The following is a 12,249-nucleotide window of genomic DNA, read 5'->3' as shown; positions in this document are numbered from 1 at the left end:
ACAGAGGCAGAGAATGAAGGGAAACTTGTTCTTCTTCCTAGGGTTAAATCATTATGCTTGAACATGTAGGGGTAGTCGCTCTAACATTTTAATGCAATGGGAGAGTACTACTTATTCATAGTTTGTGAATTTCTTCTAAAAATACCTTCAGTTCACTAGAGAGAAATGTATGATTGCTACAGGAACTGTGGGCACAGCGATTCTTCAGCGTTTATCTGAGGGAAGAATAAACCTGAGAGGTGATTCGATGGTAGCTATACATGTGCATATTTATTTATAGTGGGATTTGGAAAACTTTCACTTTGTATATTTTACACACTTTTGGGTGGTTTGCAGTTTTAAGATATTTCACGTTAACAAGCAGCAAGACTTTTCTCTTAATTCAAGCTGTAAGTTAAATATCAAATTGTAGGGTCAATTTTTAATTATAGATAAATCCCTGTTTCTTAAAAATACAATGAAAATGAAAATTATTTATTTACAAGGAAATATAATTGTCAGGAAGGCTGGCCATCCCCTTGGCCTGATCCGCACATTGCTTGGCTCTATGCAAGCTGAAGCCAACTGACGAGATTTCTTGGAGAGCACAGAATCTGAACGAGACTATTAATTACAGATACAGGATTCAAATAACCAACAGCCTCAGGCCTTGGTGACTCTATGCATTCATCTGGAAGCTTGATTCAGCTTCAAGGCCTTTTACGGGACACAGATGCCAGGACACGGAAGACCTCCAAATCCAGTGGTCATTCTTCCTCTCTCATTCTGCCCTGTCACCTGTTTCACACTGGTTGTCTGTTTAGGTGTGACGCACCATCCCCAAACGTCACCGCTTAAAATACACTACTGCCCCCATTCCCCAGGATTCTTTGGTAACCACGCTTGTTACCTCTGGGTGCGCTCATGCGCCTACGTGGGTGGGAGAGACAGTTGGACTGGGCAGTATGAGAGCCTCACCTGCGTGGATGAGACTGATGCTGCTCAGTGGGGAGCTTCTCTTGTCCATGTGCTGCCTTGGCCTCCAGCAGGCTCATGTGGCTTCCTCATGTGGCAGACTCAGGGCAGCCTTCCAAGGCATGGGAGCAGGAGCTATTAGGCTCTGTAAAGTGTATGTTCTAGAAGTCACACCGCAGTACCCCCGTTACTTTCTCACATCCTACAAGTACATTCTACAGCCCAGAATCAAGGGGTATACAAACTGACTTAATCTCTTGATGAGATGAAGGACACAGAATTTTTTTTTTAAATCACATTTACTCCACCACACCTACTCTATCTTGAAATCCTCTTTTAGCTCCTATGAAACAATTTTCTTCCCTAGAATCCCTCCTACTTCACTGGCACTTATCTCTTTATCTCTGCTTCTATTCCTACATAGAGTTATCATTGAAGATTTAACCTGACATCCTTATGCCTTAAAAGATGATGCAAATCCTCATCTTTGAAGCCCTGCATAAGCTTAGTCCTGGAGAACATTCCTTTCCTGGATTTTTAACATTTTCCAGTCCCATTTTCTTCTATACTGCTTAGCTAAAACCCTAGTGGTTTCACCTCCTTAACTAAATTATAAAGTTTTGGTTTCCAGGAATGGCCTCTGCCTATTATCCTTCGTATGGAACCTCTATACCGTGCCTAGCATAATACTGATTCCCAGCAGGTGATTTAAAAGTATCCACTGATTCATTTGATAACTTGTGAGCAAGGCCAATGCTGAACTCATTGTGTGTGGGGATTAGATTGCGGGTAACGGTATGAAGCACAAGTTTTGATCCATGGGTCACAGGATGTAATTTAATTTATGGTCTAATACATCCTATGCAATGGGAGGAGGAACAGGTATGTGGTCCATAGGAGAGACATACTGGCTGTACCACACTACTCCCTTCCTCCACTTCAGATATTATTTATTCAACTCTTGTCTGACTACCTCCTGGGCACTGGACACTGTACTAGGAAAGAACTGAGGATATAGGAGACCAAGGATGCATAGCTTCTTTACTTTGAGAGATAGGTAAGAAAACAGACCATTGCAAATATTTACCATTGTTGGCAAACACAAAGGAAAATCTCATGTATTGGAGGATTTCATTTATAAGATCTTCCTGAAAGAGGTAATACCATAGCAGAATCCTGAAGGAGTTATCTGGGCAGAGAGGAGTATGTGGGAGTCAGAGAAGACGCACACGTAGAGGACAGTATACTCACTGGTGTGATATGAAGAGGGCAGATTCCAGGTTGGGGATTGAGAGATGAGTCCAGAGCAAAGGGCAGAGAGGGAAGGGTCTCGTCCATCTTGGTAAACAGTTTGGATTTTTTTTTTTTTTTAACAGTTTGGATTTTATGCTGAGGGCAGCAGGGCATGTTTAAAACAATAGAGCAAGGGAGAAAAGTTACCCGATTTTCAAAGGAAGACTTCAGCAAAATATAGAGAGGGGAAGGGGGTGCTGCTGAATGAGGGAGACCCATGGGAGTGTATTGAAGAAATCATATAGAAGACGATCGGGCTAGGGGGATCCCTGGGTGGCTCAGTGGTTTAACGCCTGCCTTCGGCTCAAGGCGTGATCCTGGAGGCCCGGTGTCAAGTCCCGCATCAGGCTTCCTGCATGGAGCCTGCTTCTCCCTCTGCCTGTGTCTCTGCCTTTCTCTGTGTGTCTCTCATGAATAAATAAATAAAATCTTAAAAAAAAAAAAAAAGGAGACTATGGGGGCTGGATGGCATGCAGGGATGGGGTGAAGCTACATGGAGCTGGACTGGAAAAGATGATTGAGGGGAAAAGGAGACAATTGGGATCTTTCTCGGGTCCACCTTGTGCATTGTATGCACTTTTAAACTATCTGTTTATTAGTTGGGGGAGTGAAATGCCTTTAAAAATAAAGGTTTGTTAAAATTCTTGTGAACAACACTAACTACAATGTGGAGGCAGGGAGAAAGCAATTATGAATGAGCTGAACAAAACTAAGGACCTACTCTGTCATTGCTCTTGATTGAATTCTTTTTTAAAAAGCCTAACTTGAAAGTGGAATGGATAGTCTGGATGAGTTAAGGTTAAGAATCTTTTAGATCGGTTTTTCATGTGGGGCTGTCGGAATGTATCAGGTTGCAAACCAAATAAAAACTTGAGGACAAAACTTAAGAAAAGCCCATCTTTATATCTAGTAGACACCTAGAATAAGGCATTCCCTAGCAACCTATGATTTGGCTATCTAAAATGCAGCAAAATTTATTCAGAATTGGGGTGGGGAAGGCATCTGTCTAAATTAGTAAAACTCTGAGTTATGAAATGTTTTTGAAAGAATCACATTTCGTTTACTGTTGAGTCATGCACTCGTTGGAGTCATAAATCCAAACCTCAAGTTGTAAACTGCAAAGTAAGGGAAGCACAAAAGCCAAACTACTGGCAACCCTAGACAGACCACATGAGTGCTGGGTTTTGAAGAACAGGAGTAGATAGGAGGTCCAATACAGAGAAAAGATAAGGGGGCAACATAATCCTGCAGGTGTAACTCCCAGCAGCAGTGAAGGCACCTGCCAGGCGTGTTGTGAGGGCAGAGAGGAAACCTTGGCTCCTATTCCTCTAGTGCTGCAGGGTCTAGGGTTGTCTCAGCTTGAAGCAGCAGGTTGGCAAAGGCTTTTAAAATGAAAATGTGAGCAGCCTGAATGGTGTCAACTGGCCAAAGCATGTGTAGAATGTGTATGTTAAAACAAGGTTCCCCGGAGGGAAATGTCAGAGACAAAAATACACAAGAAGCTGAACGACATGGCAGTATCGAGAAGTTGTCCAAGCAGCCAAGTCGGTGCCGGCGCCGAGCGGAGGTGAGCTCGCTGGCAGTGTTCAGGGAAGTCTTCTCAAATTTAGAAGTTAATGAAGAGAGTGAATCCAGTTTTGTCACCAGGCAAAGAGAGTCCTGGCGAGTATATCCTAACAACTGTCTGAGGAGGGAGAAAGGGAACGATTTCTAGTGTGAAATCAACTTCGAAGTTGGTACTATACGCTGCTTGACATTTTCCTTTCTTTCTCACGTTTGGCGACGGGTTCTTGTACTTCCATTTCTGCAAGGCTGAGAAAACAAATATTCTTCCAAGGTTGTTAGGTTTCTTATAAAATAAACAGTGACTCAGCTGAGAGGTCAGAAAAGATTTCAGCAATAATGTAATTTGAAAGGAGTTTATTTCGAGCTTCTGCCCTGCCAGCTACAAACTCAAAATGGGATGTTTGCCATATTTGCTATTTCAGCTGTGACTTGTATGCTTCTCCGTTTAAGTGGAAACAGAGAGAAAATGAACAAGTTACTGTTTTGAAAATATTTTAGTTCTGAGACTTAGTTTAGCTTTCACTTCTATGGCTTATTGTATGTGGGCATTCATTCCTTCTTTCACCCAAACTCACTTGTTCCATGAATATTTCCTGAACATCTACTATGTGCCAGGCACCCACTGTTCAAGGTCTGACATTACTCAGAAAGCAAAAATGCCTCGAGAATTAAAACACCCGATGATAAGACAGGGAGTGATTTGGGGGCTACTTTTGTGTGGGTGATCTAAGAATGTGATTCTGAGAGGTAACGTTTAAGATAAAATCCGGATGATAATAAGGAGCCAGCAAAGATAGGGAAAGGAGAATTGGGATGGAGAGAACAGCTAGTGCAAAGGCTAGTCCGAAACACACTTGACCTGTTGTTGTTCCAGGAACAGCAAGGAATCTGTGAGATTTAGTTAGGAAGTCAGTGGAGACTAGCGTGCAGAGCCCTGCAGGCCTAGAAAGTTTGGATTTCATTCTTTCTTTTTTAAGATTTTATTTATCTATTTGAGAGAGAGAGAGAGAGAGAGAGAGATCAAGAGACAGCAGGAGAAGGGGGAGGGCAGAGGGAGAGGGAAGAGCGGCAGACACTTGCCACACTAAGCCACCCAGGTGCCCCTTGGATTTCATTCTAAGTGCAATGGGAAGCAACTAAAATATCTTAGCAGGGAGTGGTGCGAGCTGATTCACATTTTGAGGTGTGCCGAGTGAGCCTCTGCAGCCACACAGTGAACGTGGCTGAGAAAGCACATAAACACAGTGTTGGGTTTTTCTCATTTTAAATCAGGATTGTTGGGGGTGCCTGCTAACTGCCTGTCTCCCAGACAACTGCTCCATACCACTTTCTCTCTCTGGAAACCTACCCCCTTCCTTTGCCCTGCTCACTCCCACTGCTGGCCTTGTATCTGGCTTCGTGGAGGGAATGGACACACTTCCATAACCTTACACACCAACCCACACACTAGTGTTTGTATCTAAATACACCATCATCCCTCTGGGTTCTCTCTCTTAGCTCCATCATTCCTATGTTACGCTCTCATCAATTCTCCAACAGTTTTCTCTGCTCACCCCTGTGTCACGCACATTTTACCTAACTGGATCTCAACTTCTCCCCAGCATGGAAACCTTGTATGATTTTTTTCCCCCATCTAAAAAAAAGATGGTCTTAATTCCATTTTCCTCTTTAACTTATGCTGTTTCTCTGCTACCATTTATAGCAAAGTTCTAGAATGAATATACATGGGCATCAGTTCCTCTTTTCCCATTCTCTCATGAACCTGCTCCAGTGAGACTTTAATGGCCCCCACTCTAGTGAAATTGATCTTTCTAACATCCCACTTACTGCTATATTGCCAAAACCAGGGGTCAATGCTCATTCTTCATCTTAATGGCTAGCATGGCGACCATCTCCAGATCTGGACCGAGGTGAGCATGCCCTCCTTCCTGAAATAATTCCTTCCCTGCCTTTGGGGACCTGCCTCCTGGTTGTCTGCTATCAGCCACTCTGTCAACATCTGCTGGTTCCATCTTGGAAAGCCACTATTTTAAAGATTTCATGCCCTAAGACTTAGTTCTCAGACCACTTCTCTATCAGCCTTACTGGCTTATTGATCTCCAATAAAGTTATTCAATGAATGAATGAATGACTTCAATATAAGAGTAAGGCAATGAAGTCGTTAAGATGACACTTGAATTTTTAGCTTGAGAAATTGCATGGCTGGTTAAGATAAGGCAGCCAGAAAGAGACCTAGGTTTCAGGGATGGAGAGATGTTTTAGATCCATTCATTTTGAGATGTCCATTAGGCATCAGGTAGATGTACCATGAGTCAGCCACTGGATATATAACAAGTCTGAGATGCTGGAGACCCTCAGGGATAGGGTCAGACTGTGGAGGCCATGACTTTGTAGGCAGTGTTTAGGTTGTGGAGTAGATGACATCTAGTCAGAGAGTAGAGAGAAGGGAATGAGGTCCAGGACCAAGCCCTGGGTTAATCCAACATCTGGCGATCAAGCAGAGGAGGTGACAGTGAGTTTGGAGCAAGGCCAGGAGACCATGGTATCACTGAGGCCAAAAGAAGTGTTCTAGGAAGGTGGGACCAGGTGGTGCCGAATGCTCTGGAGAGGTCAGGTACCAAGAGAGAGGTGAGGCAGGTCTGTCAGGCACAGTCTCAGTGGAGTGAGAGGACAGAAAGACTGAGGCTTGAGGAGAGACAGGAAGTTCCTGAAGTGAGGAAGTCGGCTACCATCCACTTTGGAGTTCTGCCAGGAAGGGGAGCAAACAGGATGGTCATATCCTCCGACGTCACTTCTGCTCACCCTCCGCTTTCCAGCTCACCCTCTCGAGTAGCTGCACTTTGGCCAATCTTCGGCCTGGCCGTGACCTAGAATCCGCTGAGCAGCCACGTCCTCACTTGCTCTGCTCAGACCCCGGGACCACCACCACCCCCTTTACCCTGCCTTCTTGCCTCCTTCATTCAGGCACAACCTAACGCTGATTCAACTATTTCTTTGCTTATTTTACCCCTGCACCCGCGGGGCTGAATGTGGCTGAAGAAAACACACAACTGCGCGGACTGCCTGGTTTTCGACTTTCGAACTAAGTCTCCCGTAGTAGGTCTGCGGGAATGTCCCGCAAGCAAGCCACATTGCCCGGGACTGACCTCCCTCCTCTCCAGGACGGCTCCTTCACAGCTGACCCTGCTCGAGCCCCGCACCCCTTCCGGGCTCGCCTTTTCAGTTCACTGACACGGAAACGGAGGCTGGGGAGGCCCGGGCAGCCTCCACGCCGTCGCCGTCGCCGTCGCCGTCGCTAGCCCGCCCTCCTGCATGTCCCGGCCTGTCTTCCCGCAGAGGCCAGCTCTCTGTCCGCCACCCACCCTCCCCTTCCACGAGCCTATCACGCCTCTAGACCCAGGTTCCCTCCAGGTGCTGAACTCTCCCCCGCTTGCTTCTCATTCTCCACGGCGAGTCCGCTGTGTCGTCTCCGTGTCCTCACCGCCTACTCTTTCTTAAACTCCGCTCAGACTTTCTCATTTTCCTTCTGCTGAGGCTACTTATGACCTCCACGTTACACACCTCAGTCCCTGTTACTTGACTTCCCCGGAGCACCCGCCCAGTTCCTCATACTCCCTACTTTCAAACATTTGTTTTCACTTGTCTTCTGGAATATCACACTTCTCTGCTTTTCCTCCTACCTCATCAGTCACTCTGGTATCTTTCGCTTCCTCCTCCTCCTCTACACTAAGTACAGTAGTGCCCAGGACTCCGTCCTTAGAGCTGTGCCTGTATTGTCTATATTCACTTCTTAGATCTGTCCCTAAGGCATTATAAGCCAAAGTGATGATTCCCAAATGTGTACCTCTAGGTTTTGACCTTTGACCTGACTTTCCACTTTCCAGATCTGCTTATTTTACATCATTGGTAAGCATCTCTCGCTTAAAAGGACCTACACAGAACCCTGGATTCTCCGTCCTGTTCCTCCACAGGCCTTCTGCTTGGGGGTGGTGGGAGGGGCTCCTCAGGCCAGACACCTAGGATTCATCCATGATAAAGCCCACCTCTATCCTAAGTCTCGTTACATCTGTTAACAAAACATACCACGAATCTGACATTTTCAACCAGTACCATGCTCAGTCCCTACCATCTTTGACCTGAACTAGATTAACCTCTAAATTGGTCTTCCAGCCCCTGCCCTCTAGGGTCTATCCTCGATACAGCAGTTGATCTTTGAAAAAATACCACTCTTCAGCCCCAAGTCCTGTGGTTCAAATTACATTTCGAATAAAATGCATACTTCGATGGCCGCCAGCTACCGCTCTAATCGCACTGCTCATTTCTGTACTAGCCATGCTCGCTCTGTACACACGGTGCTTCCGGTTCTTCACGGGGCTTCCTCCTTGTCAGTTTCCGACCAAACGTTCCCTGAGTGATGCCAGCGGTATGATGCAGTCATCTCCCACCCGACTATTTTCATTATTTTTTCCTCTGTTTACTTTTCTCACTTTTACGACTTGAAATTATATGCTTATGCACTTGTGTCCTTTATTAAGAGGTAAGTTCCTTGAAAGCAGGAGTCCACATCCACTCTCAGTACCTGCCGTAGTACCAGGCACATTGTGGCCACTTGAGTAACTGCTTAAATTACAGGAAAATTTTTTTGAAGGAGGAGGTTCAGAGATGACCTTACTTTGTTTTTAAATAAAAATACTAGGGCATACTTTATACTGATGGGAATAATGCTGTAGAAAAGAATTTGATGCAGTAGAAAGTTGATAATGGCGAAGGCAGACAATGTACGCATAAATACTGGCATATTGCTAGTTTGAGAAGAGGAAAAAATAAAATGGGCTCTGGGATATTATCTCCATTAGTTCTATGTCATCCTGTCCTTGGACTCTGCGGATAGGAATGCCTTGATGGTATTCTGCGAAGTCACCCTCCTCACCTTACGCTTTGCATGAGATTGACCAAAGTTCGGTGGTATAGTGAATTTCATGACACATCAAGGCTTTGCAATAGAAATGTCTTTTTGGCTCAGCTAAAATATTAAGGTCTCAAAGCAATAAAAAAAAAAAAAAATAGCCTGTACCTTTTTTTTCCCCCCTAAGTACTATAAACTAAGAATGACATTTTCATTAGTGCCTCTTTCTCTTTCAGGAACTATGTGAAAAACAACATTTGTTTTATGAGTCATCATCAAGAGGAATTAGTGCCAAAACAGCTTCAGAAAAGAAAACCCCAAGAGCAGCTCTTGGAGTGTCAAAAGCTCTGTGGTAGGGGGCAACCGAGGCAGCTTTCTCCAGAGACCTAGTGGCCTCAAATGTTGACAAAGTACAAGAACAATTAGAAGGGTGTCTTTGTACCGATACACATTGCCTACTCCCATGTTTTTCTCCTTAGTGTCACGAAGCTAGTTTTAAAGAGACACCCTGAAACTATAAAGACAAACTTTAACCTCCACCTCTCAAAAGGTAAACGAGGTATAAGATCCCAAGTGGTCTCTTTCTTACTCTGTGTAGGATACCAGGTGAAAAAAATACTGGCTAGTTCAACACTTTTCACCTTTTTCACAGAGCAGCCTTTGAAAAACTATGAACTAGTAACGCGATCAACTTTTGCCTTAAGGTTTGTATGTACAGAGGCCAGTTGCAGCTTTATTATTCAGACACATACATGGCTTGAACACAAGCTTAGTTTTTTGCCCACTAAGACAGTACTTGTATTGGGCCTCTGTAAAAAAGAAATAGGACACAACATGGATAATTGCACCTGTGTTCTAGATTAGGATAGGATTCTGGCTAGGAATCAGTGATAATTCCTAATTATAGTTCAACAAGTACAAAGATTATGCAGCTTATTTTTATGAATTATGAACTACGGTGTAACGCAAAATACTGTTTTATGAATTATATATATAAAATGTTAAAAAAGAAACAATTCCGCAATAGTTGAGAAAAATAAACATTTTCCCATCCATTTAAAAAAATATGAACAGAAAGGACAATTTCCAAATCCTGGGACCATTTTTATTTAGTAGTGCCTGTTAGTAAAACATTAGAAAAGGACTCAGGCCATTAGGTTATTGATCCAAATCTCTATAATCAATTAGGTTTGAGTTACTAGGTCAAACTTCTAAAACTCTTTATAAGGCTTTCTTAATGGCTTAATGGCGATCCATTGGTTTCCTGCAATTGTTTGCACTCCTCAGGAATATCACTACCTCAGGTTACAGCATACTGGCTGTAACTGATGCTGACTTCCAGATGACTGCAGATGTAGTGAGTGACACTCAGACATCAGGACAGTTCCCTCACTATTGTTCTTCTCTATGATGAAACGGAGGTCACCAAGGGTACCAGAAACTTGGGTTTTTCCCCACACAACAATGAATTGCTCTCTTCAGCATTTCTCCAGTTGAATATTAGGACTTGGTGAGGCATTTTACCACTTTGGATATGACAGAAAATCTACAATAAAGAATCTCAATCTACTTAAGTAGTAACCCCTTAAATTACTATTATAAGCTATGGGAGGCACACAAAAACTTACATGAACAACCTAACTTGAAAAAGAATAAAACATTATGATTGGCCTGAAGAAGAATCCTAAGAGCCAAAACTCTGTTTAGATTGGAACCTTCCTATTGGCCCCTAACGAACTGTTCCAGTTTGATAAAAGGGTGTATGATCTAGTAATTCCCCTACAACAAAGTGGAAAGCCTATAAATCTATGTAAGGAATAGGGACAGTGTAATCACAGAGACTCCGGAGAATGACGGAAAGTGCTGATTCTGAAATGTATTATATAATGAAAACTGGCAGGGAAAGCTACCAGGTAGGGAGATGTGAGATCGTATTTGTACCACAGCAGATTTCCTATGCAAGTGAGGACAAGTTTTTCGTTTTTTATTTTGGAAGGAGAAGGAAAAGTCTCTTCTGTAGAGGATCAGTTTAAGAAATTTATGATGAATCCTCAGTGGAATTATATGCCAAGGTTATTCTTTAAAAATCAAGATAGGTAATTGATATGTTTTTTTTTGTCAAGCATCACAGATTGTGAGATATTTAACAAAACTGTTACAGGTTTCCTTCGAAGTTCAAACACCGTATATACACATTACCAATTTCTTGTTTTAGCCCTTCATCCTAAATGGGTAGGAAACTGTTCATAACCTTTAGGAGGTTTATCACTAGTGATTTCAACTTCAGTATCTTAAACACTCTAATATTTTTCTTTTATTATCCTGAGTCTGTAACTAAATTTATTCTGTCTTCAAATTTTTACCCAGTACGCCTCTCTCTAATCAGAGCTCTTTGATTTTCAAAAATAAAAAAAAAGGGGGAATACTTACAATTTGTGTGTATATATTCACAGTTTTTATTTATAAAAAAATTTACAGCACTTGTGAAGAGCCAGCAGAAGACATCAGACACGCTCATTCTTACCAGCTTTGTTAAGTTTAGAGGGTTATCCATGACACTTTGCCAGGTGATGCTCACATGGCAGCCCTGAAACCTGAACTGGTTAGATTGTCTTTCTTCTTCTCTTCTGAGAAAGCATTTTGATGAGCTACTGATCTACCTACTTTTCAAGTCACTTGAATACTGAAAATATTACAATATCTGGATCTGCACGTTGGCCATATAATGATGTTTTCTGACCCTTTCCTGTATTTTTTTTTTTTTTTTGTAAATGTTACAAAACAGGTCACTTAATACTGTTAGTTAAAGCTAAGTGGAAAACCTCAATTTTTAAAAGTAGTCTGCCCAGAACCTGTGACTTCTTTACTGAACTGTCTCCTCCTCTATATTTTATGAGGTTTATCCTATCCTACTGGATCTTAAGATGAAACAAACATAATGTAGAAAAAAAGAGTGAGTGAGAGAGAAAGAGAAGTTTGAAAACCACAATTAAATCTTTCACAAGGAAGAAAATATAAAAGTTAGCCTTTGCCCCCCTGACTTAAGTGTGAGAGGCACAGTAGGGAAAGGCATTGAGAGAAAAGATAAAAAGAAGTATAAAATAATGTATGTTGGTCAGTGCAGTATGTAGCTAGGTTTGGAAGACTTTATAATATGGTAAGAAAAATGAACTAGAATATGGAGGACAAGATGTCGCAATTTTTCATGAAACTTTCAAAACATTTTGGAAATCCAAGTTTTAGTGGAAGATGGTGTTGGAATCTTGTCTCTATGAAGTTACTACTAAGAAGCTAATTGGACTCTCCACTTAGCTCTATTTCTAAGTGAAATTATTGTTGCTTATGCAAAACTCCTAATCCCAAGTGGTAGCACAAGTGCAGCCTGATCCGGTATGACTGCCCCCAGGCTTGGGGGTGAGCCAGAGGGCCAAAGTTTCACAAATGCATATTTATTCTAACTTTCAGAGGAGCAATCCCAGATACTGAATAGTCACTCTTCAGCTCCATTAAATAAGACATAGCAAGGGGAA

General features: G+C 42.6%; 1 protein-coding gene across 2 annotated transcripts in view; it reads left to right on the top strand.

Annotated features, from left to right (window-relative positions):
• SLC2A12 (solute carrier family 2 member 12) overlaps nucleotides 1-12,249 on the top strand; it is an 83,922-nt gene that overhangs the window by 44,088 nt on the left and 27,585 nt on the right. Inside the window, exon 5 of one of the 2 annotated variants that reach the window (XM_038526057.1) lies at nucleotides 8,956-11,151. The exons of the other annotated variant lie outside the window; for it this stretch is intronic. Within the exon in view, the coding sequence (XP_038381985.1) occupies nucleotides 8,956-9,109 (154 nt within the window). The 3' untranslated portion in view covers nucleotides 9,110-11,151. Of the gene's footprint in view, nucleotides 1-8,955; nucleotides 11,152-12,249 lie in introns of those variants that run through there. 2 annotated transcript variants of the gene reach the window in all.

The sequence above is a fragment of the Canis lupus genome, chromosome 1, assembly GCF_011100685.1.
Source record: "Canis lupus familiaris isolate Mischka breed German Shepherd chromosome 1, alternate assembly UU_Cfam_GSD_1.0, whole genome shotgun sequence".
NCBI classification, from domain to species: Eukaryota; Metazoa; Chordata; class Mammalia; order Carnivora; family Canidae; genus Canis; species Canis lupus.
The sequence above is the reverse complement of the archived record's forward strand: the minus strand, read 5'-3'. Positions and strand labels throughout refer to the sequence as shown.